Genomic DNA, 24727 nt, shown 5'->3' with positions numbered 1-24727 from the left:
TATTTCACCCACATACACAGTGGTAGCTTTCAAGAACACAGCCATATCCCATCTATATTTAAATGGAAGTGTTAAAAAAAAAAAATCAGGGCTTTAAGTAGATATGCTGGATTTGCAGTAATCTTCCACTTTCAGCTAAATATATAGGGGAGGAAGCTGTTCAAGTGCCGCTGATTTGACAAACTGGCAAGTTACTTCCTGGCAGGACTTACTTTCACTCATCACCATTTAAGCCCTCCAGAGAGAGGGAGAGGATGAGAATGCATGCAGGAGAGCAGGAATGGGCTGTGGAAAAGGATGTGTGAGCAGTTGCTGTTCCTGCCAGTACTGCTAGCGGTGACATTTAAATGTCAGGATAGTTACTGTCCTATTGGAACAGATCAGAGCAGCCATGCGGAAAAAAGTCGGTAAATGCAATGACTTCACCTTCTCACACTGTTGCACAGAACCTCTGTTTGTGCCACTGTTTGAGTCCCCAAAGCCTCTCACAACACACCCAGAGGGTAGTCACAAGACAACACTATTGGTATATTCTGGCAACAAGGAACCAAGCACATAAGCACGCACAGAATGATAACAGACAGGAATTTACGAGGACTAGAAAACTGAGATTGAGAGCTCTGCCATCTACCTTCAGCTGAAAACAAAACACCTAAACCCAGCCCCACACATCCATCTGCCTGGGCTCAGCAGCAATAAATTGTGAAGGTGAATGTGAGCTCTCAAATGCTGAATAGATCTTTTTAATAGGGGCCCATGCTCTTGGGTTTTTCCCCCCCCTGTTCCTTCTCTTTTTAGATTCTTCACAGTTGGGCCCACATGATTCTGATCTGGGTCAGAGCTCCTAGCAGCCACTTCCATAATCCTGTTCTGAAATACTTGCAGAATTCACATTTCTATACTCCTTACATACAGGCAGGTTTGGACTCCTCTCACACCAGCTGCTCGGTGTGCTTAACAGCTAGAGCACTGGCGTGCTTCACTTTGTACGTACTTCACATTCTCCTGATGGTCAGTTCACTGCAGAACAAGGAAAATAAATTCCTACCAAATCCTTATTTTCTCAGAAAGACAAGTAAATCATTCCAATTGTATCTGCCTCCCTTTAAGCAGGGACATGAATTTAATAAAAAGCAGATCTGCACCAAAATCTAGTGTGGTGAACTTAAGTGCAGTAGTATTTTAAAAGCTCTTTGACATGCATTACAGTACAACAAACCAAAAACCCTATAGAGAGGCCAGATCATTTTTAAGACTGTCAGGTAAAAGTTCCCTGGCTCAATATAGCACTATTCTGAATCATTCTGATCACAAATTTGGCACCTCTCGTTGGCTAACAAATGCCTTTAAAACAACACAGACTCTGGATACTGAACGAGGACCAAGTTCATCTGGCCACTAGACGTCCCTATTCCTCCTCTGAAATTCAGCTGTGAATGTTCACTTTTCTCACTGCACATAATGGAGCTATAAAAAGGAAGGCAGAAGGAAGTGGCACTTTCCCCAGATACAGCACACTCTTAACATCCCATTCACAAATGAAATAAATGGTGAAATGTTATCCAGATTCAACTGGCAACTGAGACTGAAAATGCCAGCTTCTGTATTACCCAAATTGCAGATTCCCAAAGGTGATTTGGCACGGACTAATTCTACTCTAAGTCCATAGCACTCTAGGAAGCAAGCTCAATGTCCAAGTATACACCACTCTACAGTAAGACTGGATGCTAATTTGAGTCTTGTTATTTCCTTGGTTCAGATACTTTTCAGACACTGACACCCTGAGTTTTATAAGATTGGGCTCAATGCTTTGACTCCTTTCTGTTCCTTAAAAGCAACTGAGTGTTGGATGACTGTAAAAAAGAAAAGCATATTAGTTATCTCCCTCCCCCACGCACACACACCAAGATTTGTCTTTGGTATATAACAAAAATAAACCTCCCACCAGAGACCTTGGAAATCTTGAACCTTTTTTCCCTCCAGGAGGATTTATTACTTTCCAATGAGCGGCTGTTCATGTGCTTCTCCTTCTTGTTCCTATTCATAGGATCAGATCCTGACTAGCATGCACAACCTCAAAAGAAAAGAAAGACTGAATATAAACTGTTTAAAAAAATAGCCTGTTAAAAGTGTAAGCTAACTAGGGGTTGACACTGTATCCTGTCAGACCAGTACCTGCCTTCAAGAGCCTTACCTTATAGGCGACACTGTTTGAAGAGTCCACAATGATAAACAGGGGCTTTCTTGTGAAAGGGTAGAGATCTCCAGGGTGAAGACTGGAAAAAGAAAGTGATGCTTCACAGAGCACTAGAATTGCTGCAGAGCTGTGACACTGCACAAGGTTCTTAGACACGCAGCTGCCCATGTCCAGATACAAAGCAAGCAAATTCCCCATGCCCCAGGTCCTCAGATATATCCTCAGAGAGTAACTGCAAAACTACTTTGGTGTTCTCTGTAGTATGGGCTGTTGGACTTCTTACTAGTCCTTTCCCAATAAGAGATGTTTTATCTTCTTGAGAAGTCATGCACCACTAATTTGAATAAAGAGTCTGGATTGTCACAGTAATACTTTTTGAGTGCTTAAATCATCATTTAGAGTTGGATATTAATTTCTAATTGTTTAACTTCAAGCCAATCTACATTATGATGTCTTACACCGAAGAATTTGAGTCCAAGAGGGTTTGAAGCTTTTTCTCTATTAAAGACAAACTCTTCTGATTTGCAGTTGCCACACGTATGAGACTTACCAGTGCATCTCCTTGTAAGATTGGTTTCGCTTGTGGATAGCATCCCCATTTATAATGTCCCGGTTGCTATTTGTCAGAACACCACCGAAATCATATGGACCTACACATGGTGAAAAAGAAAGCTCAAATTAGCACAGGCAACTCACCTCTGCTATGGATTTAATGATTACATGAAAGGCAGGAAGCAACCACAAATCCCAGAAAACTAAGTGAATCAGAACTACTGCAGTTGTAAGGAGGAGATGAAGAAACGTGGAAACTTTACTAACTACAGATTCAGTTTTATACATTTTTAGTAGTTTCAGCAGCTACCAAATAGAAGCAAGCAATGCAACTTCATGACCTCTAATTTATTTATCGGCTATTTATCCATAAACATAGTACAAAAGATCCAAATATTGGCTCTTGTTGCACTACACAGCAAAACAGATTAAAACCCATTACACATTTCATATGGGAAAATCAATACCTTTGCAAAACTACTGTATGAGCCAGCATATTCTAGATTCAGAATCTCATAAAAAATGAGGCTAAGTCAATAAACCCCCCCCCCCCAGACTCTCAGAACAGATATAATACTATCCATCTGCAGTTACAACACTGCAAAGGGGTAAGAGAGAGCTCAGAGAACGAATAAGCTTTTCAGGGGTAAGCTAAAGAAATGCTCTGCTAAGTTTGCACAACTGAGCTACCCACTGTCTGGTGGAGAGCAAGGATGGAAGTAATGGCTATAAACAATATAAAATCCTATCAAGAAAGAAAAGGTGCTAGAGATACCAGAAAATACTTCAGCCATTGCTATGGGTATTAAGTGCCACTAACATTAGTAAAAAAAGCATTAGGATTTCTTCCTTCTGTTACACATTTGCAGAGTTGGTTGACCCTTGTGTGGCCACCAAATGCAGTATTTTCAGGTTTGGATACATAAGACACCTTTCCATTTAAGGGAAGCTTTGGGAACACAAAATCAGGAACAGAACATACATTAATTCAGCACTGTTACAAATGTGATCTGTCAAACACAAATGGCTTACAGGCAGTAAATGGTGCAACTTGCAGCTGCTCTCCCTTTTAATAAGGTAGAACTTTTTTGGTCTGTGCAGGCTACACTACCTTATTAAAAGAATGCAGTTGTAATGGGATTCATTGAATGAAAAGTGAAGTCTGAGTATGCAGCTCTTCAGATGACAGAGCCTGGATACCTCTGCAGTAAGCTGAAACAAAACATGCAGTGAAGGGGACATACCACAGGCTTTAAAGAACACTGTTTAGTCAGAGCCTAGCATCAAGTTGCAGCGAAAAATAAAATGTTGAAAGCACTTAAAAAAAATCACTGCCACAATGCAGAGCTGACAGGGATTTTTTTTGTCTTTCAACATTTTGAGAGCTCTATAAATCATGCACTGGGATGGACAAGGCATGCATCTTATAAAGGAATGCAAGTCTCAAATAGATGAGGTGTGTACAATATTTAGGATGGTTTTTTTCCTCCTTAAATTATAGAAATAGATCTTTCGACTGTGTTTGTTCAGCCAACCAGTTTTCAGCTTTTAGTTTGCAGCTGCATCCAAATATTCTGCTAGGTTGCAAAGAACAGGAGGATGAAGTGAGGGGAATTGTCAGAAATCATGAGAAGGGCTTGAATTGTCAGGTTAAGAAGCGTGCAAATAGAACAGTCCCTGCAGATGCTTCAGCCCTTTTACCACCCATCTCCTGCCCATATGTTCTTACAGTACTGGAGATTGGAAAGAATAACAGAGTGCCATTCAGCCATTTTATTAACTTTGCACTGATGCATCAACTGAGCCATGTGGTCTTCAAAACTGGTGAAGCTTTTAATACTTCAGATGCATCAAAAACTGGGTATGTCCTTTGAAAAGGTTTCAGGTTAATGCACACTAATAAACAGGGAACTATTGTTTGTGGAATAAAAAGACTATCTTACTAAGTAGACAGGAGAGTAAAATTGACTTGTCTTTTAAAAGGAGCTTTGTGACATCTTTCTTGGTCACTTGTCCTGGAACATAAAGAGAATTCAAGCCCTGTTCATGACAGGGAGCATTCCTTTATTGTACCTTCACTATCCGAACGACCTGATGGAAACACGCCCGTGGCCGACAAGTAAATCAGCAGAACACTGTTTGCAGGCAGCTCCTGAAATTCAGAGACAGAGAAGAGTGGCAAGGGAAGAAATGTGTAAGTTTATTTTAATATTTGATTATCACTTTCATAAATACACTGTCATTTAAGATCGGGCTACTCCTGCTTCTGGCTTCCCTTCACACTGGTCCCTTCCCTGCCACACACACACCTTCGAATAGGTGAATGCACAGACAAAAATGTGAACTGATGATATATTCATACTTTTTTTCTCCACAGTGGCCTCTAGGCTGATATCAGAGGCTCAAGTAGCACTAAAAAAAGCATCTGCTTTCACACAGACTTTTGCTGCCTAGCCAGATCTGACAGCTTTCCAAGATACGGAAAGCAAAAGCTGCCACAATCCATGCAGACCCTAACTCTCAAGCAACTCAGGGTCCTAAAGGAAGTTCTTTGTTTCCAAACACCCCAGAGTCTGCAACATCTGCCTCTTCCCCAGACCCTTCTCAGCTGGACAACAAGCACAACACATCCAGGTTTCTGGACAGACCTGTAAAAGAAATCTACTTTCCACCTTTCTAATGGGCTGCCTCCATGAGGAGACAGATGCTTTTAATTTCTGCAAAAGGCTGAGCAAGCAGGCACCCAAACTCTTAAGTATTAAGAGGAAGCACTGCCTTCACCTCACCAGCTGTTTCTTTACAGTTGTTTCCTGAAACAGACTAAAACTTGCTTCTTTATATGGATTCATGTGCTCTTTTTACTACTAAATCCCAAGTTGCTGACTTGTACAGTCATAATTAAGCATAATGAGCCCAGCAACTTTAATGAATTTAAATAACCGAAGTAACTGTATTAAAGTCTACAAATATACAGATTATTTACATGGAAGAGAGCAGTGGGTAACAAAGGAAGATGGTCAGATAAAAACATAGCATGTGCAGGAGAGAGATATAATTTGAATGGGATACAGAACTGAGACCTACCAGGTACACAGTGCTTAAGAGCATCAGTTTCTTGGCATACTTCCCTGATTTTGGATTGCTTGGCACAACATGAAGTAGGAGAATACTCTTAGGATTCTTCTGTTTTCCAAATCTCTTACCTCAATAAATATTTCCTATATGATATATATAGGAAACACTTATTTTTTCATATATATGTCTCTATCTATAAATGTCTTTATATATAATGTGCGTACCTACACACACACTCAGATAAAATTACTGGATAACATACAATCATATGCAACTATTACATTACATCGCACTACTTAAGGCTTTCCATAGTAATGCCATGCACCATGTTGGATCCTGGATAGCCACTACTAAAGCTGCTTGCAGAGCTGTTGTTCAGGCTTCACTTTGAAGGTGGCTGCATTGTAGCTATGATACAACTGCTGTGTAACAGCAAGCTGGGTTTCTGTTGTAAAATGATTTTTTTCCCTCTCCCTTCACAGCAGTCAATGGATTTGTCTTTATTATACAAATTACACAGATCTATAATATTACCAACCCCTCTGAAGAACATATTGAACATTTTAAGAAGGCTTCATTATCCTGAAGTATAAAGGATTATCTCAGCCACATTTTATTCTGCGTCACATACCATTCTGGGTATTTTTCTATTACAAATAAATTCACTGATTTCACAAACCTTAAATGATGCTGCTAAAAATGTATACAGCTGGCTGAAAGTTGGTTTATAAAGTAGGTATTTATGGGGGTTTTCCCGCCTGGCTGGTTTCTCCGTTGATTCCTGTTAGAAACAACAAACAAGACAAAGAACCCAACAACCATACATTACAAAGCAGTTTCATAACCCTCTATATTTCTATTTGTTATAATAAACAAACTAAATAAATAAATAAGCAAACAAAAAAAGGCCAATTCAGGTCTGTGACCAGGTTCATCACTGAAATGGAACTTACCTGCATTCCAGGTTTGTTCATTTGTGATGCTAGATTCATTGGTTCCCTTTCAAGTGCTTGTAGCATTCGGAACATATCAATTGTTAATTCACTGAACTTGACCTGCAAAAGATCAAAGAGTTTATTCTGCCAGATACAGATTAAACAGCATTTCTTTGGAATTACCCAGGTAAGAGATTCAACCGCACACCAGACAGACCATCTATGTCTCTCGAGGACCTGTCAGTGTCATTTTTGACTCTCTAAAGACCCATGAATGACTTTTAGAAGAACTCACAGAAGACAAAGGCTATTACTGGTCTACCAGGACAGTTCACTTGTGTGCAGACCCTTCACTTTGCAAATTACAGACTTTTCTGGGGTATTTCCAGATCAAGTGCTGAAACCACTATGTACTGTGAATTTAGACAAAATCTGAGAATGATTCACAAACTGCAGTTTAGATACAACTCCCTTGCTTACCTGAAAAAAGAGCTCAGGGAGAGGTCATGAAGTCTGTACAACTTCACTATCATAATCTAAAAAGCAAGATCTTGAACGTCTTTTGAAAGCAGCTTCCTGTTGCAACAGGCTGGAGTATGCCATGTGAAAGTCTAGGTCAGGCTTTTTCTAGCCACGTGCCAGAGGCCTCTTGTGTTTGAATGTTATTAAGAAACATCCAGTGTGTGAAAATCAATAGTACCTACTTTAATTAATCTGATGAATATAAGCAATAGGAGGTCAGTACCACAGGTTTAATAACTAATACCCAATTTTTAACTCTTCTTTTTGAGAACCTCTTCTTCTTGGTGTCACTGAACGCATCACTATCAAAATATTCTCATGTTTGCCCCTCTTGGAAACTCTGTTGTATGATCAGAAGGGGTTTCACATGGGAAAAGATTCTGAACTCCAGAGATACAAACCCAAGCCCCCAGAATTTCTTTTACCTGGTTGTTGCAGTTCCCAATAATGAGCGCATCCGCAAGAGCAAGCTGTCCCACTATCATTCCCTGCTCTAGCAACGGAGCTCCTGTTTCAGAAAGCCTGTTAGAGGTGATTACAATGGTGTTGTCATCATTTAAAACCATGACAGGGTCTGCCTAAAAAAAGCAACCAGAATAAATCAGGAATTCAAGAAAACGTCCAGATTTGCAGTCAGAGAGAAGTCCAAAGGGCTCGTCACTTACAGTAAATGTTTCATAACTGAGGCAGACCTTTAAAATTAATTTGCCATACATATACTTGTATGCAGGTAATAGAGCAATGCCTTACCACCTGGAAAAGCAACAGCTCTAAGGGACTGCAAGCAAATACATGGTACAAGCACATGAAGGTACAGCAAAGAGAAAAACATACTTCCCCAAATGACACAAACTCTGCTTCAGCTTTTCCATACCCAAGGAACCAAATGTCATCAACAGCCTTACAAATTCACACAGAGCAAACAAACCATTCCTAATACAGAAGGACCCTGCACTATTTAGTTTGCCTTCCCTTCCTAGAAATAAATAGCAAAGGAGATGAGAAAATGGTAATGCTGCCATCCACTCTGGCAATATTTAAACAAATCCTCGTGTTACACTGACATCCGGTACAAAAGGAGGGAAGTAGAACACTGTCTCATTTAACAGAATAAAAAAGATATTTTCCTTTTAATAAACTTTAGAAGTTGGTCACATTACAACTATGCTAAGAACCTATCAGTTAACTGCCATGCTTACACCCTATTTTCCACTATATACTGCTTATGATTTGCCAGCACAATAGACCAGTACTCCAACAAAGTACACTTTGAAACACAATCAAAACATCAACAGATTGGATTGGCTTCCACAACAACAGAACCAGAGCTGGCAGCCTCTCCAAAGTATTGGCCATGAGAACTGCTGTGCTTTCAATTCCACCATGATCTGAACACCAAGAGCAAAACCAGTAAGGTGACCAAGTGCTTCTCAGCTTCACGCTTCTGCCTTCAATACGTTACATGACCAGGTCTGATTCTTCACTTTAACATCTGTCACTCTTCCACTACTGTGCACACATCTCTGTGGTTAAATTGGAGCGGAATACTGTCCCTGCACGTGGCACATCTGCTTACCACACAGAGGTGGTGATACAGGAACACTCTGGTGAACAAGCCAGCAGATTTCAGTTTTAAGCTAACAACTAAAAGGGAATGGTATTCTAACCTCAATAAAAGCTGCCACCTCCTGAAGAACCAGGTTCCACTCCACCTGATCTTCAGTATTAAAGCGATGAGTGTAGTCTTCAATTTCATCTGACAGCTCCTGATGTAAAAAAGTTCAAAGACAGTCACAGTCATTTCTGAAACCGAGAGCTTAACAGGCAGTCAGTAACTTTACAATTTGGTTAGCTGTGCTGGCCTTTAATAAAGAAAAAAGTAATTACTTGAGAACATATGCAGCACATTTATGACTAACATGCCAGCCAAAACGCGCTCTTTAGGAGACAGAATGACAATGTTACACTGAGTTTTGGCAATGCAAAGTGTCTTTTAAGTAGGTCCAAATGCAAATATAACTATCCCACTCACATACAGCTATGTCACTGGTTATTACCATAAGCTATGGATACCAAGGACTCGAATTTCAGCTTACAAGTAACTTTAAATACACTGAGAAAGTGAATGGTATGGCTTTTTTAGCTGCTGCTAAGCTAAGCTAGCAGTTCAAGTAAGCTTAGACACCGAGACAGCAATGCAACCTACACAAAACTGTCAATACCAGAAGCTGCTTGCAGCAAGGTTGTTAGGGAGGTTTGGGAAGCATATGCTGTCAGGAGAAGCATTACAGATCGCGAGTTGGAAGGGACCCATAAGGATTAACAAGTCCAACTCCCTGGCTCCTCGCAGGACCATCTAACACTACACCAAACATGAGCACACTGCCTGCCATCCTCAGGCTCAGAGGCTTTCAGCTACAGACACCAGCTTGCACTGAGAAGAGGCCGGGGTTCATTTGTTGTCATTAAAGGGTATCTCCCTATCTAGCCTGCATCTACTGGAATATATTTACTTGGTTTTCAAACAGTGCTATCAAATCATCTTGATTGAAGTGTCATTATTAAATGTCTGATTCACAGAATCGCTGTGTTGGATGCCACATATACTAGAAAAGCAGTGATCAGCTTTAGCCTGCACTCTATTTGTTGCACCTAAAGACTTGTGTTTGTTGGCATTCAGAGCTTTACTCCCATAACAGAGGCATATGCAGATCCAGCCTCTCCAATTTCATAGCATTATCTATACCATTTGGCAAAGTTTAATTTTGGTGGGTCTCTGGAAGGTGTAAAATGTATTCAGGATGTGTTCTAGACATAGCATTGAGAGATCTCAGTTTGGAAGGGAAGAGAAATGAGCACAACATCAAGCTAAGAGATGCTGGCTTTCCAAGTAACAGTGTGACATGGAGACTTGCTGGGGAAGATTCCACCAGGGTCTTAAATCCCCTACAGGAATGAAAATGTACTCAGAGTTATCAGACGATCCCCAAATTCTCAGATTAATAACATGCATTTTACAATTTATTCCTAATATATACATTTGTAAAGCTTTTCTCTAGCCAAATGGTGACATCATACTGAATCTTTCCATAGCTCTAGCCATGTTATTCCTTCCTTCTGTGGCATCCAACAGCACAATTCATTAAATGAGGAGAAAAAAAAAACAGAAAAGCTACACTGCAACAGCAGCTATTATCATATATCTAATGAGTGATATTTCAACTGAAACAGACTATATTATGGATTCCTTAGTAACAAGAAGAGCCATCAACCTCCCCCCCTTAGCACTTTTATCCTCATTTTACATACCTTTACAAGGTCCTTTACAACATCCATTTTGTTGAGCAAGAGACAAACCACTATAAACCTTGCATAGTAACGCAGCTTCTTAACCACTAATTCAGGCCTAAACACAACAACAAAAACACCACAGCCAAATTTGAGATTAAAAGAGAACACAGGTAGGCAGCAGGGGTAAGGAAGAGGAAGAGTTTAAGACCAGAGCAAGGCTGAACACTCTGCAGATTAAGAGTTCTAACTGAATTCATGTGAAGATCAATAGCTACCTGCCTGTGATGAGGTTTACTTAAAATTGAGTACAGGGACATAAAACATACACCAAGAAAGCCACAGCCTCCCCCTTTCCCACAGTCTCCTTACATGAGAACAGGCATGGGAGTCAGATATAACCGCTGGCTCTTCAAACCTTTTGTCAGTTCATGGGCACTATCTGACCCCAGTGCACCACATGATAATCACAGCTGGCTCAGTTCACCCACATGCGACAACTTAAGAGATCTGCAAGTCAGCACAGCCCATAATTACTCATCCATTTCTAAAACCTTCTGACAGCATCTAGAAACACGTTTGGTCAATCCTACCTTGACTGAAACAGCTCAAGCACTCAGACTGAAACCGAGAGATTTTTAAGAGAGAAGATAATAGGATCAACAGGTATCAGAACAGAACAGGGAAACTTTCATCTTACTGTGGCACACAAGTGTGTTTAGACATGAGCAAGACTAAAGACGTGCAGTTAGGTGAAGTCCAGAGATCCTTGAATCCTTGGTAGGAAGCTCCTTAACTAACCTTCTGTATTTATCTTCATGATGACTTCAGATCATTTCTTCTTTAATGAGGGAACTCAAGTTTACTGGCTAAAATGCAAGATCAGGATCCAGAACTGAGTTATCTACCTATTCTTATTTATATCTGCCTATGTTCTTGGCAGGCAGCACATTTTTGTACACTCAAGTGTACCTTTCTCAGTATAGCATCTTAAAAGGAAGACGTTATGCCTCCTGAAGCTCTTGGACTTTGTCCCAGTCAGTTACAGAGGGCTATTGTACTGCAGCACTAACCGATGTTCCCCTGAAAAGCCTGATTAGAATCAAGAAGGTTCCTCTGCTACAGCACAACTGACCTATCTTCCAGTCACAGCATGCTACGTCCCAGCACTGACACTGTTCAGGATCCAAAATGACAACACTTTGGGGCTAACAGCTTTCTAGCCAGGACCAGATACCAGACTATTCCTCCAATCATCCAGCAAAGCTCTTTTTATACTGAGGTTTTTAATCATGGCAGGAGATTAAAAGAAACTTCCTTCAACAACACTGATTTTACTTCAGTTATACTCTCTCAGTTTAGTTATTTCCTGTTTCACACACCATTCTAGTCTTGAAAAAACAAAGGCATTAATTCAGGCTTACCTGTCTTCTTTGTTGACTTGGGAGTAGTATGACCTCTGCCTAATTGCTGAATAGAAGGAGAAAGCTTCATTGAGATAGCTGGTTTCTGACGTGCGCAAGCTGCAGAGGAAGAATCAGATTAGCTCACTGCTTCAGAAGGAAATCCACACCAAACCCACCCTTCTTGTGCATCAATGGCAAAACTCCCTCTTCAAGTGACATCATATGAAAGCCAGACTCTCATCCTTTGTGCTGCTAGGAAGACAGGTTTCAGAGCTTGGATTTCACATCAGGTAACAATCAAATCTGCCTATCTTGTACCCATATGTACAGGTGACAGGTTAATTAAAAAGTTTACAGGAAGATTAAGCTCCCAGACTTGTAAATCACACTTTTGTATAACAGTAAAATGCAGTATGCGTGGGAGACTTAGAAACACTTTTGAGGTAGGAGACAAGTCCTTTGGCAGTATCAATATGACTAGCAGTGTGGCATCAGGCTTACAGGTGCCATTCTCTGCAGCACTCCCATGAGTCCCCAAGGGCCTTCTCATTCGGAAACAGGCATCATGACTCAACAGATATATTGATTTCTCCTGACTGAGTATCCAAGTGTTTGCCATGGAACTGCCACAAACACTACACTGCCCCTACTGAAACCTTTTCTATGCATGCTTACTTACTAATAATGGTAATAGAGCTGCCCAATCTTGGAAGCAATTTCCCCAATTTGCCACCGCTTCAACCCATACCGATTGTCCAGTATTTGTCTATTTTGCAAGAGAGAAAAGAAAGATTATAAGACATTCCAGAATGTCTCAGAACATCAGACAAGACAAAGATCCATCGTATGGACAAATTCAGCCTTCATTAGTGGTATAGCATTCCCAGTAGCAGCCCCTCATGGAGCCAACAGCACCGCATACACACACCAGAGCAAGGACCACTTATCTTACATAAACTTGCAAGAGGTAGACATAAGTATGTTGCACAAAATACACACAACAAAAGGTCACAACTTCCCAGGAGAACACTCAGACTACGCAGCCAATGTAAGGTGTGAAAGATCAGAGCCCACGCTGCAGCAGGATGCTTCACACCATTCCAGATGGGTTCTGCGCAGCAGAAACTTCTCCTTGGTAATACATTAAAGCAACATGCATTCAAGTACAGCAAAGGGTTTCGTTATAAAGTCACACTGAAAATTCTGCAACATTTTAATTCATTAGACAGTGAGTGCTACAGGAAGTGACTATTCTCTCCCTTCATGCTTGAATAACACAGTGAAATCTCAATCTTCACTGGGGGCCTGAGGCATACCAGGGATTAAAGTTGCATTTAAATCCATGGAACATGTCTGCCTACAACATTCCCTTACCGATGCTGCTGTTGAAACTTCCAGAGTTTGGTGTAAACATCAAATGTTCGCCCAAAATAGGACTGCCACTGCTTTTGCCCATACTGTGGTAAATCCCTGCAAGAGAGACATGACAAACGCAGAGTTAGGGAGTAGATTTCAATCAGCCCAGCGTGACAGCAGCAGATGTGTGTCCATATCAGAATGGTTTTGTTCAGAATTGACTTGAAATGCTTTATAACTCCTCCTGCATCAAGAACAACAAGAACCATGATTCCTGTATATACTCAAAACCTGCTGCTACCGGAATCTGCACTGAAATCCTGTTTAGCTTGTAGGAAGCACATATATCATGATCTGACCACAGTATCCCTAAAAACATGCCACAAAGCAGACAGCATATTAATTTTGTATACCAAGAAAGACTGCAATGGGGGGAAGAAAAAATTCTTCAGCGCTGTCATCTGATTATTGCTTCCCACTTTCAGAGGGATTGGCTAGTCAAATGTCTGGTTACATATCACATATCACCACAGAATTTGTCACCCTCTAACCAAGTGACATGGCAGAACCTGAGACCTTCTGGCTTTTTGGTCTCAGTTTCCAGTGCTATAACTGAGTTAGTCAATCCAATTCAGTTCTGCTTTCGTACCTCCACTCGATTTCCAATGTGATGTATTTCCCTCCACCTCCACCCCATAACAATGATGCAGTCCTAAGGATTTTAGCTTTGAAGGGTTGTGCTCTCACTCCTAGCAGAAGGCTCACTAAGCACTTGTTGCCTACAAATCCATTCTGAAGCTGATTCAAAGGAGGTGTACAACTCTACAAGTGGAACAGCTCTTTCAAGACGGCATAATCTTTCATTTGATTCAAGAATAATTTCTTCAGGGAATGCTCTTTCAAATCACTTTGCTGGTTAACATCCCATCCAACATCCCAGTCTTCAGAAGATGGCCGTGGAAAAGCAGAAATTCCAACCGTGGGAGGTCGAGACTGAGGGAAACACCTCCTTTTGGAAACCACACCATGTCCTCTGGAGGAGGCAGGCAAGCAAAGCAGTACACTATCTCCAGAGCAGCACACTGGCACATTTCTGCTCTCTGTAATTGCTTTAACAGCACCATAGGTAGAAAAGGAAATTAATATTCCTTTCCTCATCAGCCAGCTGTACTTCCCACACAGCTTGAAGGGTCTAGCTTAGTTAGTACATATAAAATGAATCTGTTATCAGCTGTGACTCTTACCAGCCTAGAAAACCATTCCAGTACTTGCTGCTGCTGTTCCATGAAGATGCCAAGGAACTTGGGCAGGATTAAAAAAAACAAACAACAATTGAAATAATAGTAAAAAAAATCCCCCCAATCATGGAATTGGCTGCTTGGCAACTTGGAACACCCTTTGGTGTAGAGAGGGGTAAACAGGAGTATAACAATGTGCTTCAGGGCACCAACATCTTCATCCAAATATAGCTTGATATGAACACATGCAAATTTAAAGCACTTACTGCGATAAATGATTCACCACTTTCTATTGTTGTAATAGATAAACAAAAGACGTTAAGAAAGTGTCCAAATACATGCCTAAGATATATTGCAGGCTTTGATACAGCAAGAGGTAGCGATAAATTTAATTAGCACATCCGCAAGTTTCAATGTTAAAAAAAGTGAATACAAATACAAAACAACACTAAAATTAATCATTTTAAAATAATAATATAGGCAAAGGGCCCTGGCACTAACCTAAAGAATGCCTGAATTAGCAAGTTGACTCCAAGAACTCTACCAGTAGTAAACTGGGCTTTGAAGGCAAAGCTGCCGAGGACATTTGAGCAAAGGTCTAACATAAGGAAACAAGAAAACATACCCTTCTTCTCTCAAACACTGAGAAGTGGGTATGTGCACAAATGAAGAAATAAGCGGTAATTATTTACTGATCATGCTTATATCCCTCATCATAAGTTAATCTACTCTTTACACCTCACCTGCCACCTTCCCTTGTGCACCTCTGTCTCTCCCCCAGTGCTGCACCTTCCTCTGGAGAAGCCTAATCATTCTTACAAACCTTGTTTCAACTCACTGCATTGCTTTTTGAATAGATAAATACCAGTGGCGTTTTAAGAAGCCCCTGTGAGCAGAGTGCCCACGTGTTTGCTGCTGTTGTCCACAGTCGCTGCTGGGTGTCCACATGTGTATTTCTCAAGCAGCGTGCTCGCCTAATTGCAGCTGGCATAGCTGCACAATAACCATGCAATTCCTCAGCTCCCCAGGGAACAGGAAAGATCTCCATGGAAACAGACAGTAGCACTTGTTCTTTTGATAGTATTCTGACATGGCTGTAATAAAACTTCATTTATGACAATATATTACCGTGGTTTCACCACAGTTTTTTGCAGACAAGAGCTGCCACTGCTGCCATCCATTCACTGTTTTGTGTTCTGAACATCATGCATGTCACTCCCACATATCAAGAAATTCTGCGGTGAGAAAATGGATGCATAAGCAAAAGAGGATGTTTAGTGCAGGGTTTTTTAATCAGACCAGAGGATCTGCATTATTTGGTAAGAAATAACCCAAGAGTACTAGAGACTCCATTGATTGCAGCGTGGATTATTAATACAGCTCCTCCCACTGAAGGAGACAGGGAATATATGGTCCAGAAGCAAATACACACCCAACTTGAGAGCATAAGACCTACATTATAGCATGACATTTTGCTGCTTCCAGAGCTACAGAAGGATACTGGAGCAATAGAGAGAGAAAAAGGCAAGAGGCTCAGCTTTCTCCAGGATGTGCCTGGCTAAGGATGCTGGGAAGAGAACAGGCAGTGGTCTGGATACTCACTCCTCTTCTACTGATGACTATGAGCTTTACCAGAGGGAGGAAGTGGTAGTGAGAAGGAATCCAGATGCAGGGGAGGGAACAGAGATGCTTTGATTTAGGACAGTTCTATCCAAACAAGGAAGACAGATACACACTTCATTACAATAGCCTGCAACCTTCCAACTCCAACTCAGTGGAAAGTGTTTCAAGTTTCCTGGCTTTTAAAACATTCCAAACTGGACATGAAGACACAAACTCAGATGTTCTAAAAGGATGGGTTTCTCATACTGGGCACAGAAGACCAGTTCTCTTGCCACACTAGAGTGGCTGGTAGATAAATTCTACAGGCAGCCCAGAATTTTATCCAATTCCTGCTTATAGTCTCAGCAAAGACCAACACTACTTATGTGCTCATAATTAATTTTCCGTCAGTAATTCATTTCATCCATGCTGTTGGCAGGAGCCAGGTAATGCTGGCTGAAAACCAATTAAAGGTGTTGAGGTTTGTGTGGCCAGCGCCGCATGGAAGTTGTCACACAGGGACAACTTCCAGAGATATAAAGATGTTGAGAAAGTCCTAGAGACTCAGCAGTGCGCTTTGAAAAGGAAGGTTAGAATAACTGTAAGTTTAACATTCAGAGCTTTAAACACATTCACAGTTTTGACAGGTGATAAAAAAGACAATTTCCTTTTATGTTCCTAGGCTTGTAGTAATTACAAGCTCCTATTCTCAGAACCTAAGCAGCAGTGGGATAACGGCATGTGGTGTAGCTTCCTCATCACATCTAATAACCCACCAAGACAGTAAGCACACCAGCAGCACTCACAGTAACTTGCCTTACTGATGTAATTGGTGTGAGAAGTCAGTACCTTCCCAGCACCACACTGGGCACAGCCTGCAGCATTACATGAAGCTAATGGGGTCCTGATGTTCCTGCATCAGCACCAGCAACATGGAACAGAACTAAGATGTTCAACTTGCACCTCACTAAAAGTCTACAAAATAAATGGGTAAACATTATCGCTTCTTTCCACAAAAGGACAGCAGTGGTGATTCTTCCAGCCTGCACAATGAGACCTGATCTGGGAAAGCATGATATATGTGGAAAGTCTTTTCATTTCTTAAGGCATCAAGCATCTCTGTGATACTGAACACATTTAAGCACTTTTTAAACATTAAAATAAAATAATAACTGGTGACAGTACAATACAAAAACTGCTTCCTAACACACTCCCTCTTTCCAGCCTTTTCTCCAAGAAAAAAGCAAATGGGAGTGGAGAAAGGACAGAACAGCTATTGGAACATACTTCATTAACAGTTGTTTCTAACTTACAGCTCAGGGTGTTCAAAAAGGGAGAAGAAATACTAGAAAGACAACCTCCCCTCTACGTTATTCTAGCAGGCATGGCCACAGAAGGACGGTATCAGTGGTAGTGTGAGCATGAAGTATACTTTGGAGCAGCAACCTTGGCAGATCATCATATGTTTTGCTCAAATGCTGTATTTGGCATCTGTATTGGGAAGAGAGGAAGGAAATGCTACTGAAACAAAGACGTGGCAGGCTGAGTCCTTGCATTTTTGGCAGCAGCAACAGCTAAGCAGCTGCCAACACAGCTATAGGCTCAGCTCCCTGTTGCTGAAGTGCCCAGAGGAGGTTTCAGGAAGGAAATCGTTGCTCTCCTCTCCCTCCACCACCACTTCTTTTCCGTGAAACATGATAGGGACAACAGAATGTCATATAACACAACAGCAAAGGCCATCATCATCTTCAAAACAGAAGAAGGCAGGCATGCATCAAATGCATTTATTACTCTAGAGGGAAAAACAGGCAACTGGACTAAGAATCAGGATACCTGCCAAGTCATTTCCAGGCGAACTACCCAGAAAACAAGCAGCACTAACAGAGGAGACACCTGAAAATTATAATGCTGCTTTATCCAGTCATTATGCCCAAAGGAATCACAGCTCTTACAGGTGAAACAGGGGTCAGGTTTAGTGCAAGAAACACTACATTAATTGTGTCAAGTTACACTAAGGACAGAGGCAGGCTCCCTCTGGTATGTTCGTATTTTCATGGAGCAGAGCCAGCTGTTGAAGCCTATCTATTTTTATTGCCCAGATTTCATCCAAAGATAATTTCTATTTTCTTTTCATGTAGTTGGATGAGGAGGTTTCTTTTTGCAAAGCACTATGGATATACACAGAAACTACATCTCCCATGTGGAAATCTGATATAAGTACCAACTCCTTCCATGCCCAAAGGAAAAGACAGAATGGCTGTAGGTATTGTCTCTTTGATCTGAACTTGAGCATCATGCATCCAGACATGAACTGTATTAATTTGTACTCTTCAGTAACTCAAGCCAAAATTTCAAGCAAGCCGCATCAGAAAGCCAATGTAATGGCATATATGGTCCTGCAAATCCTGGCCTCAAGATCTCAGTCCTTTTGCTTTAGACTGTTTCATGGGGTGTTGAAAGCAACCATCAAGAACTCCTTGTCTCTACTGCCCATTTACCATGCAGATTTTGGAGCACAAACTGTTTGTTTTGGATTTGGTAATCAACTTCCAAAGCACATGAAAGGATTATCAATAGCAGGGGGTGGAGGAATTAAAAACATCTTTGCTAACCATCTGTGTTTGAATAACAGCAAGCTATATGGGCCCAAACATACAGTATTACTCAGAGACCAGTAAGACACTGAACTGCCAACAAGATCTGAGCTAAAAACCATGTTGCTTAAGAGACTTGACAGCAAAGTTTAGAAATAAAGCAGGCTTTAACTTCAGCATATACTGACATAAACAGGATGCCTGTATCACTGTCCAAATGTGAACTATTTCCCTTGAACTCTCCTTATTTCCCCTCTCATTGGTGCTGACAAAACAGCCAGACTTTCTGGCTGTTATTGCAGATGTTTTGTAGATAAATGCAGATTTTACATTTCTCCACAGTTCAGATTAAGCATTTGTTTCACTAGACACATACAGGGTATGGTTTGGATGTTTCTGTTCGTCACTTCCTAAATTTCTTCCCCCAAAATATTCTCTCCCCACTTTTCTCTCACCTGGGCTGATCCATCTCATTCCTTTTTTGGTACAGAGACTGGGGGGTTTGGGAATTGCATGCTGTTGACTGTATACAGCCACACCTAGCCCCTTCATTGTGTACTTCATACACATTTCAGTATGAATTCCATCCATTTCACGGATTTCCAACTTGTAGTTTACTGTTAACTGACCTGAGACATTCAGCTCTCCTTTCTCACACTTCCTTCCCTATTGTCTCAGAAACGTGTCAACTTTACATTCTTACATCCATGGTCCAAAACTATCTATACATAGGTGCACACTATTCTTCCCTAAACAAACTTGCTGGGTTTGAGTTTGAAATGTTCATTGTACAACTGACTTCAGCATCACTCACACACTAAAGTGTTGTGCTCTAATGCTTTTCTGAAGGAATAGTATCAAAATGCACTAACCTTAAGCCATTAAATAGCTGTTTAGATTTATCCAGCAAGTAGCAAAAGTCTGTCACTGTTTTCCTCTCTGCTTGAGGAATGTCATCTTCAGCTCCTCCTGATGACATGATTTCTTTTAGGGCAAACTCAGTCCTATGAAGAAGAAAATAGCCATATTACTCAAAAACGGAGGGCTACTATGAGCTCATCCAGATTAGATGCATGTACAGATCCCTGGGGATGGAAACAAAACAGAGCATGCAGTTCTCCCACAGGTTACACTTCTCAAGACTCATTAAAAATAACAGCTGAGAATCAAAGCATGGGGCTAATGATTCCACAATGCACTACTTAACAGAGCAAACTAAAAGAGGTGCAAGAGTCATAAAATAAAGTAAGTCTGAGGAGTGTCTTCACAAACACAAAACGGCCAGCAAAAGGACTGTAACAAACTTGGGTTTCATACTTGGACAAAGAAATCCTCTCTCAATTTGCCTTTCTGCAGAGGTGTTTATACTGCAGCTGTATTTAGAGAGAGTAGCCTCAGTCCTGTTCACTTTTCAGTTTCTTCTTTAACTGCTGAAAACTGTAGCTCACAAGTTCCTATTGCTAAAACCTAGCAATTTGAGACGGAATGCTGAAAAATATCCTGCTTCCTCTCTACTTCCTCATGAGTGTTTAATTCCATGGCTCGCACTGCCCACAATTATACCTGCGAGCTATTTTTTACTGTTCATCTGAGCAAAATGGCATATTGTCCAGGAATCACCTGAACAAAACATTAAGATATAATGGAAATAATCCTACTATTGACTAAGTAAGGGACTATGAAAGCCTGTAAAAGCAGAGAGGCTCTTAAAAATCTTACTTTCTCAGCAGCAGCTCCTCTGGAAATGGCTGCCAGGTCTTTAGCTTTTCTGTGCTCTTTTAGTGCAAGACAAACACATCTCTAACCGGGCAAATGCAGAGCTTTTACTTCCAGCAACTTCTCTACCAGTTCTGGTAAACACTTCTGTTAAGCAACAAGTTTCCATTTGTGCAGAGGCTCAGTCTGGATGCTCTTTGTACAAACAATTACCTACAAGTGCCAATTCAAGGCAGGAAATGGCAAAGTGAACTCCATGCAGTTACTGGGAACTACCCAGAGGCATCTTTTAATTGTTACAGAAAAACTTCACAATAACCAGAGTTTAGAATTACCTCCCTGAACAAACAGTTCATGCCCACCAAACGCAGAAGAAATTGGCAGTTCCTCCCCAGCTTTTAGGGTAAGTCAGTGAGCAGATCTTGCCAACCAAGCAGTTCAATGACTTCCCAGTTTAGACAAGATGCACTTATCTTTTAGACACCCCAGGGGACAGTGCACTAGAGCACTAGTGCAAGGACATGGGGTGTACTGCACAAACCACTTGTTGAAGAGCTCCAGAAAAAGGTAGGAAGCATTTACATGTTGTCTGGTAACTGCAGCATGGTGCCAGACAGTGTAACAGTGTTCAGAACATACCAACCAGATGTCACAAGCTGTTGGCATGAGCCTAGCAAGCAGGAAACCAGTTATCATGAAGCACCAGCCTGTGTTTGAAATCTCTGAACACTTACATTCACACAGCATGAAACAAACAACACCAATGACTTACAGCACCAACGTATGAAATTGAAGCAAACAGTGAGAGCTAAAACACAGATGTCAGAAACAGCCAGGAGGTGATTCAGGAAGAGGGACAATACCCCAGGTCCTGTGTGCTCCGCAGCAAGGGTGACCTAAATCCTGCAGTGAGGCCCTTGGATTCGGCAGCGCTCCACTGTGGTACCAGGCACTCTAGAGCAGCTTCAGATACATTGTCAAACATTTAGCACTTTGATTAAATTGCAAAGTATGTTTCATACAGTCTGTGTATCATTCCTTTAATGGTAAAGTCAACTTCATTTTATGTTACCCCTAAGTTATACTATCCAGCTACCCAACCACTGCTAACAGTGACCAACTGAATCTGTGCAGGCAAGTAAAACCAACTACAGGTCTCACATTGAAGGAGTCTGCTGTACCAACTGCAAAGAGGGTTTTTATGCCATCAATAAAAGATATGCTATAAAATCCACCGCCTGCCTCTGATACCTTCCAAGACATATCAGAAGGCAGAAAAGATATTTGATGCACAGAAAGAAGAAAAAAATCTCTTTTAGGTTATGGAGAATATTCTGTATGGTCGGCCTCTCAATACAGCTGTTGGCACATGGGTTGGGACCTACTACTGAAGCAGCGGGCAAAAGCACCTTTTCTGCTCATAGAAAGAAACCGCCACAAGCCAAGGGAACAACCTGTCTTCTTATCAGAGATGCTGATGAAGGAACCTAGGAAACAAGCCACATTTAAGCACATTCTGACACTGAAGAGAGACCTTAAAAATTAGTATACCCTGGAGACACTCCACTAGAACATTTAGTTTTTCCTCTACTCACAGGCTCAGAAATGAAAACATGATTATTGCAATCAAGCCACACAAATGGTATTAAGGCAACCAGCAGCCTAAGTTTAGGCTAAAATGTGTTTCTATACAGCCCGGGTGAGGAGTAAGAGGCAAAGACACAAAGAATCAGACAAAAGGAGCACACTTCCTAGAATAGGAAGGGATTTACTTTCTGAAAGAGAAGAGATGAAGTAGGTCTCAGTCACTCAAATTTATCTCCAGGAGGGAATCCTGACTGGTAAAACTGTTCCACACAGATGTGAAACTACAGTACCTGCAAAATTACATCTTCAATCTACAGCTGAGTAAGCTGAAATCTTAAAAGCCACATACACCAACATGTGTACACATACATCAAGCCTTTAGCTTGTATTGCTTTAGAGATCAAACTATCGGCAAATGCCTGATCAAGTCTCACTTTAAAGTGAAGTTACCACAAGCACAAAAAGCAGAGACCTGAAAAACAGAAGGGAATTCTCTCTGAGAAACTTGGAAAACTCTGCCCTGTATCATGATCTGTAAAAATTGTATCTGTCATCTCTCCAGACACGCTCAGCCTAACCTCAGGGTCAAACATTTTGATGGTATTCCTCTCACTCAACCTTAAGCACCTGAACAGTAAGATGCTAAAATTAATCACATTTTCTACTGATGCTTTTAGAGGGAGGAAGGTGACCAGAAGACACTTGATCTAAGGCAACATAATGGATGGAGATGACTGGGTGCTTATGAAAAGCTACCCGCTTAGTACATCATAAATTAAACAGAGAAGCCTCAATGTGACCTCTTTGTTTCTGGGTTATTTGGCAATAAAAAAAAACAAAATCACAGCTAAAGTAGAATGAAGTGAAGCCTTAGTTACTCACACAATTATGAAACTATCTCTGTTCTTAATAACCTGAAGATACAAGTACAACAGACATAACACCTCTGGGATGGCAGAATGAGTGTGCTCCCAGGAATCATCTTTGGACAGTGACAATGGATGAGATCAAGTTTCATTCTCCTGCAGGATAATTAAAGGCATTTTCCTGCTCTGCCACGTACTGCACTCAGAAAACAGGAGTGCTTCTGAACTACCCAGTGTATTTACACATGCACATAGTATAGTGGAAAATACTGCTGAAAATCCTTAAAGGTTACACTTGAAAAGTAAGCATGAGTCCTGCCTAGAATGGATTGGTTTCTTACTCACTACATGTCTAATTTATCTTCATGATGATCATAAAATAACACCATACAGAAAATACATTATAAAGCTATTTAGGCTGAATCACTTTATGGGCAATAAGAGTCTTCCTTCTAGGAAAACAATAATCAGGAAACAATATAAGGAGTTGAACCAGGAAATAAATAAAAGCAATAAAGAATTAAGTAGTCATAGGCATGATAATTTCCCTCTGTGAGAGATCTTTAGAAAAGCTGCCAAAAGGTAATTCCTACAGATCTCAATTGAAAGAAGCATTTTGGTTACAGGCATGAGACAGGCGCTGCTGCAATTGAAACCCCAGGTTCACTCAGCCATATGCCTGAATATGAAGGGAAGATGGGAAGGGAAGATGGAAAGGAAAAGGACAACAGGAGCTGTGAAATGACAGGTGAAGGTGGCTTTTCCAGCTGACAGAGAAGGCAAATAAAATTACTTCTCTCAGGCACTGGTTTTGGCATTTCATGCCCCAGAGGTGGTGGTGTTTGGTGCTGTACAAAGAAAGAACAACTATCACGAGTTGATCTTCCCTGCACTGAAGATTGTAATGCAGCACCATTACCTACAGGAGAAAGAATTATTATTAGAAACAGCAAGTGGGCACAGCAAAGGGAGGAATATAGCTACTGACATGGCCCTTTCCTCAGGGACTGCTGAGCTCCACATGAAAAATATACATAAAATGCAACCAGCAGTACATCCACAATGTGGACCTCTCCTCTTTGATTCTAGAAGTAACCCCACAGATCCGTGCTCCTCTTCTGCAGACAGTTCTGCCAGTTTTGAGAGCCCAGCTATACCAGAAATATCACCTATTTAACGTTTTGTCCTTGTGCTTGATGCTTTTCACTTGATTTCATGCAAAAGAAACTGTTGGGCTGGTTTGCATGACAATTTTTCTTAAGTAGCACATGTCAAAAAAAAAGGATCTCCAGAGTCTGCAAAAGGAGACATTGAAACATTGGTTTAAAAGACTGTTAAAATAAGTCAGAAAATGGCGACTTACAGCAGAACTGACTATTCCCACAACATTTTGCCAACTCCTCAGGCCATACAAGGCAGAAAACCTGTGCTAGCCAAGCACGGCACTTTGTGTGCCAGGTTCTTTCCAACGCACTCTCAGAACGCACAATTCCAGGTTCGCTTTGTCCAAACCATTAATAGATTTTACATATTCCTCCCATTGCAGCACCCACGGCAGAAGCATCCCAGAGGATGGTGAGACTGTGCAAAGCAGCTGGGGTGAAAGGCAGCAGGAGGAGGGGTATGGGAAGCGGATGGGAGTTTCATGATGCTAGCCAGTATTTTCAGTTGTATGTCACTTACATCACACACGTTTCCACTTCCCTGTGGTTTGCTGTCTTTTGGCTAAGGTTTTTCTAGGCTCAGCTGGAAGGGAAAAAGTGCTGAGGTCAACAGTATGCACACCCAACTGC

General features: G+C 41.1%; 1 protein-coding gene across 4 annotated transcripts in view; it reads right to left on the bottom strand.

The window, feature by feature from the left end:
• SCAI (suppressor of cancer cell invasion) overlaps positions 1-24727 on the bottom strand; it is a 41972-nt gene that overhangs the window by 7144 nt on the left and 10101 nt on the right. For 2 of the 4 annotated variants that reach the window (XM_062641335.1, XM_062641333.1), the window contains exons 3-14: positions 19638-19769; positions 13350-13445; positions 12655-12741; positions 11994-12092; positions 10591-10687; positions 8949-9047; positions 7707-7859; positions 6778-6879; positions 6504-6605; positions 4823-4901; positions 2748-2847; positions 2195-2276 (exon numbers count right to left, since the gene is read on the bottom strand). In XM_062641335.1, coding sequence (XP_062497319.1) covers positions 2195-2276; positions 2748-2847; positions 4823-4901; positions 6504-6605; positions 6778-6879; positions 7707-7859; positions 8949-9047; positions 10591-10687; positions 11994-12092; positions 12655-12741; positions 13350-13445; positions 19638-19769 — 1228 coding nt within the window. Of the gene's footprint in view, positions 1-2194; positions 2277-2747; positions 2848-4822; positions 4902-6503; positions 6606-6777; positions 6880-7706; positions 7860-8948; positions 9048-10590; positions 10688-11993; positions 12093-12654; positions 12742-13349; positions 13446-19637; positions 19770-21344; positions 24585-24727 lie in introns of those variants that run through there. The other 2 variants (XM_062641332.1, XM_062641331.1) reach the window with 2 other exon arrangements.

The sequence above is a fragment of the Pezoporus occidentalis genome, unplaced genomic scaffold (genome assembly GCF_034315485.1).
Source record: "Pezoporus occidentalis ecotype Australia unplaced genomic scaffold, CSIRO_AGI_Poc_V1 ctg68, whole genome shotgun sequence".
NCBI classification, from domain to species: Eukaryota; Metazoa; Chordata; class Aves; order Psittaciformes; family Psittacidae; genus Pezoporus; species Pezoporus occidentalis.
This window is presented reverse-complemented; position numbering and strand designations above follow the sequence as displayed.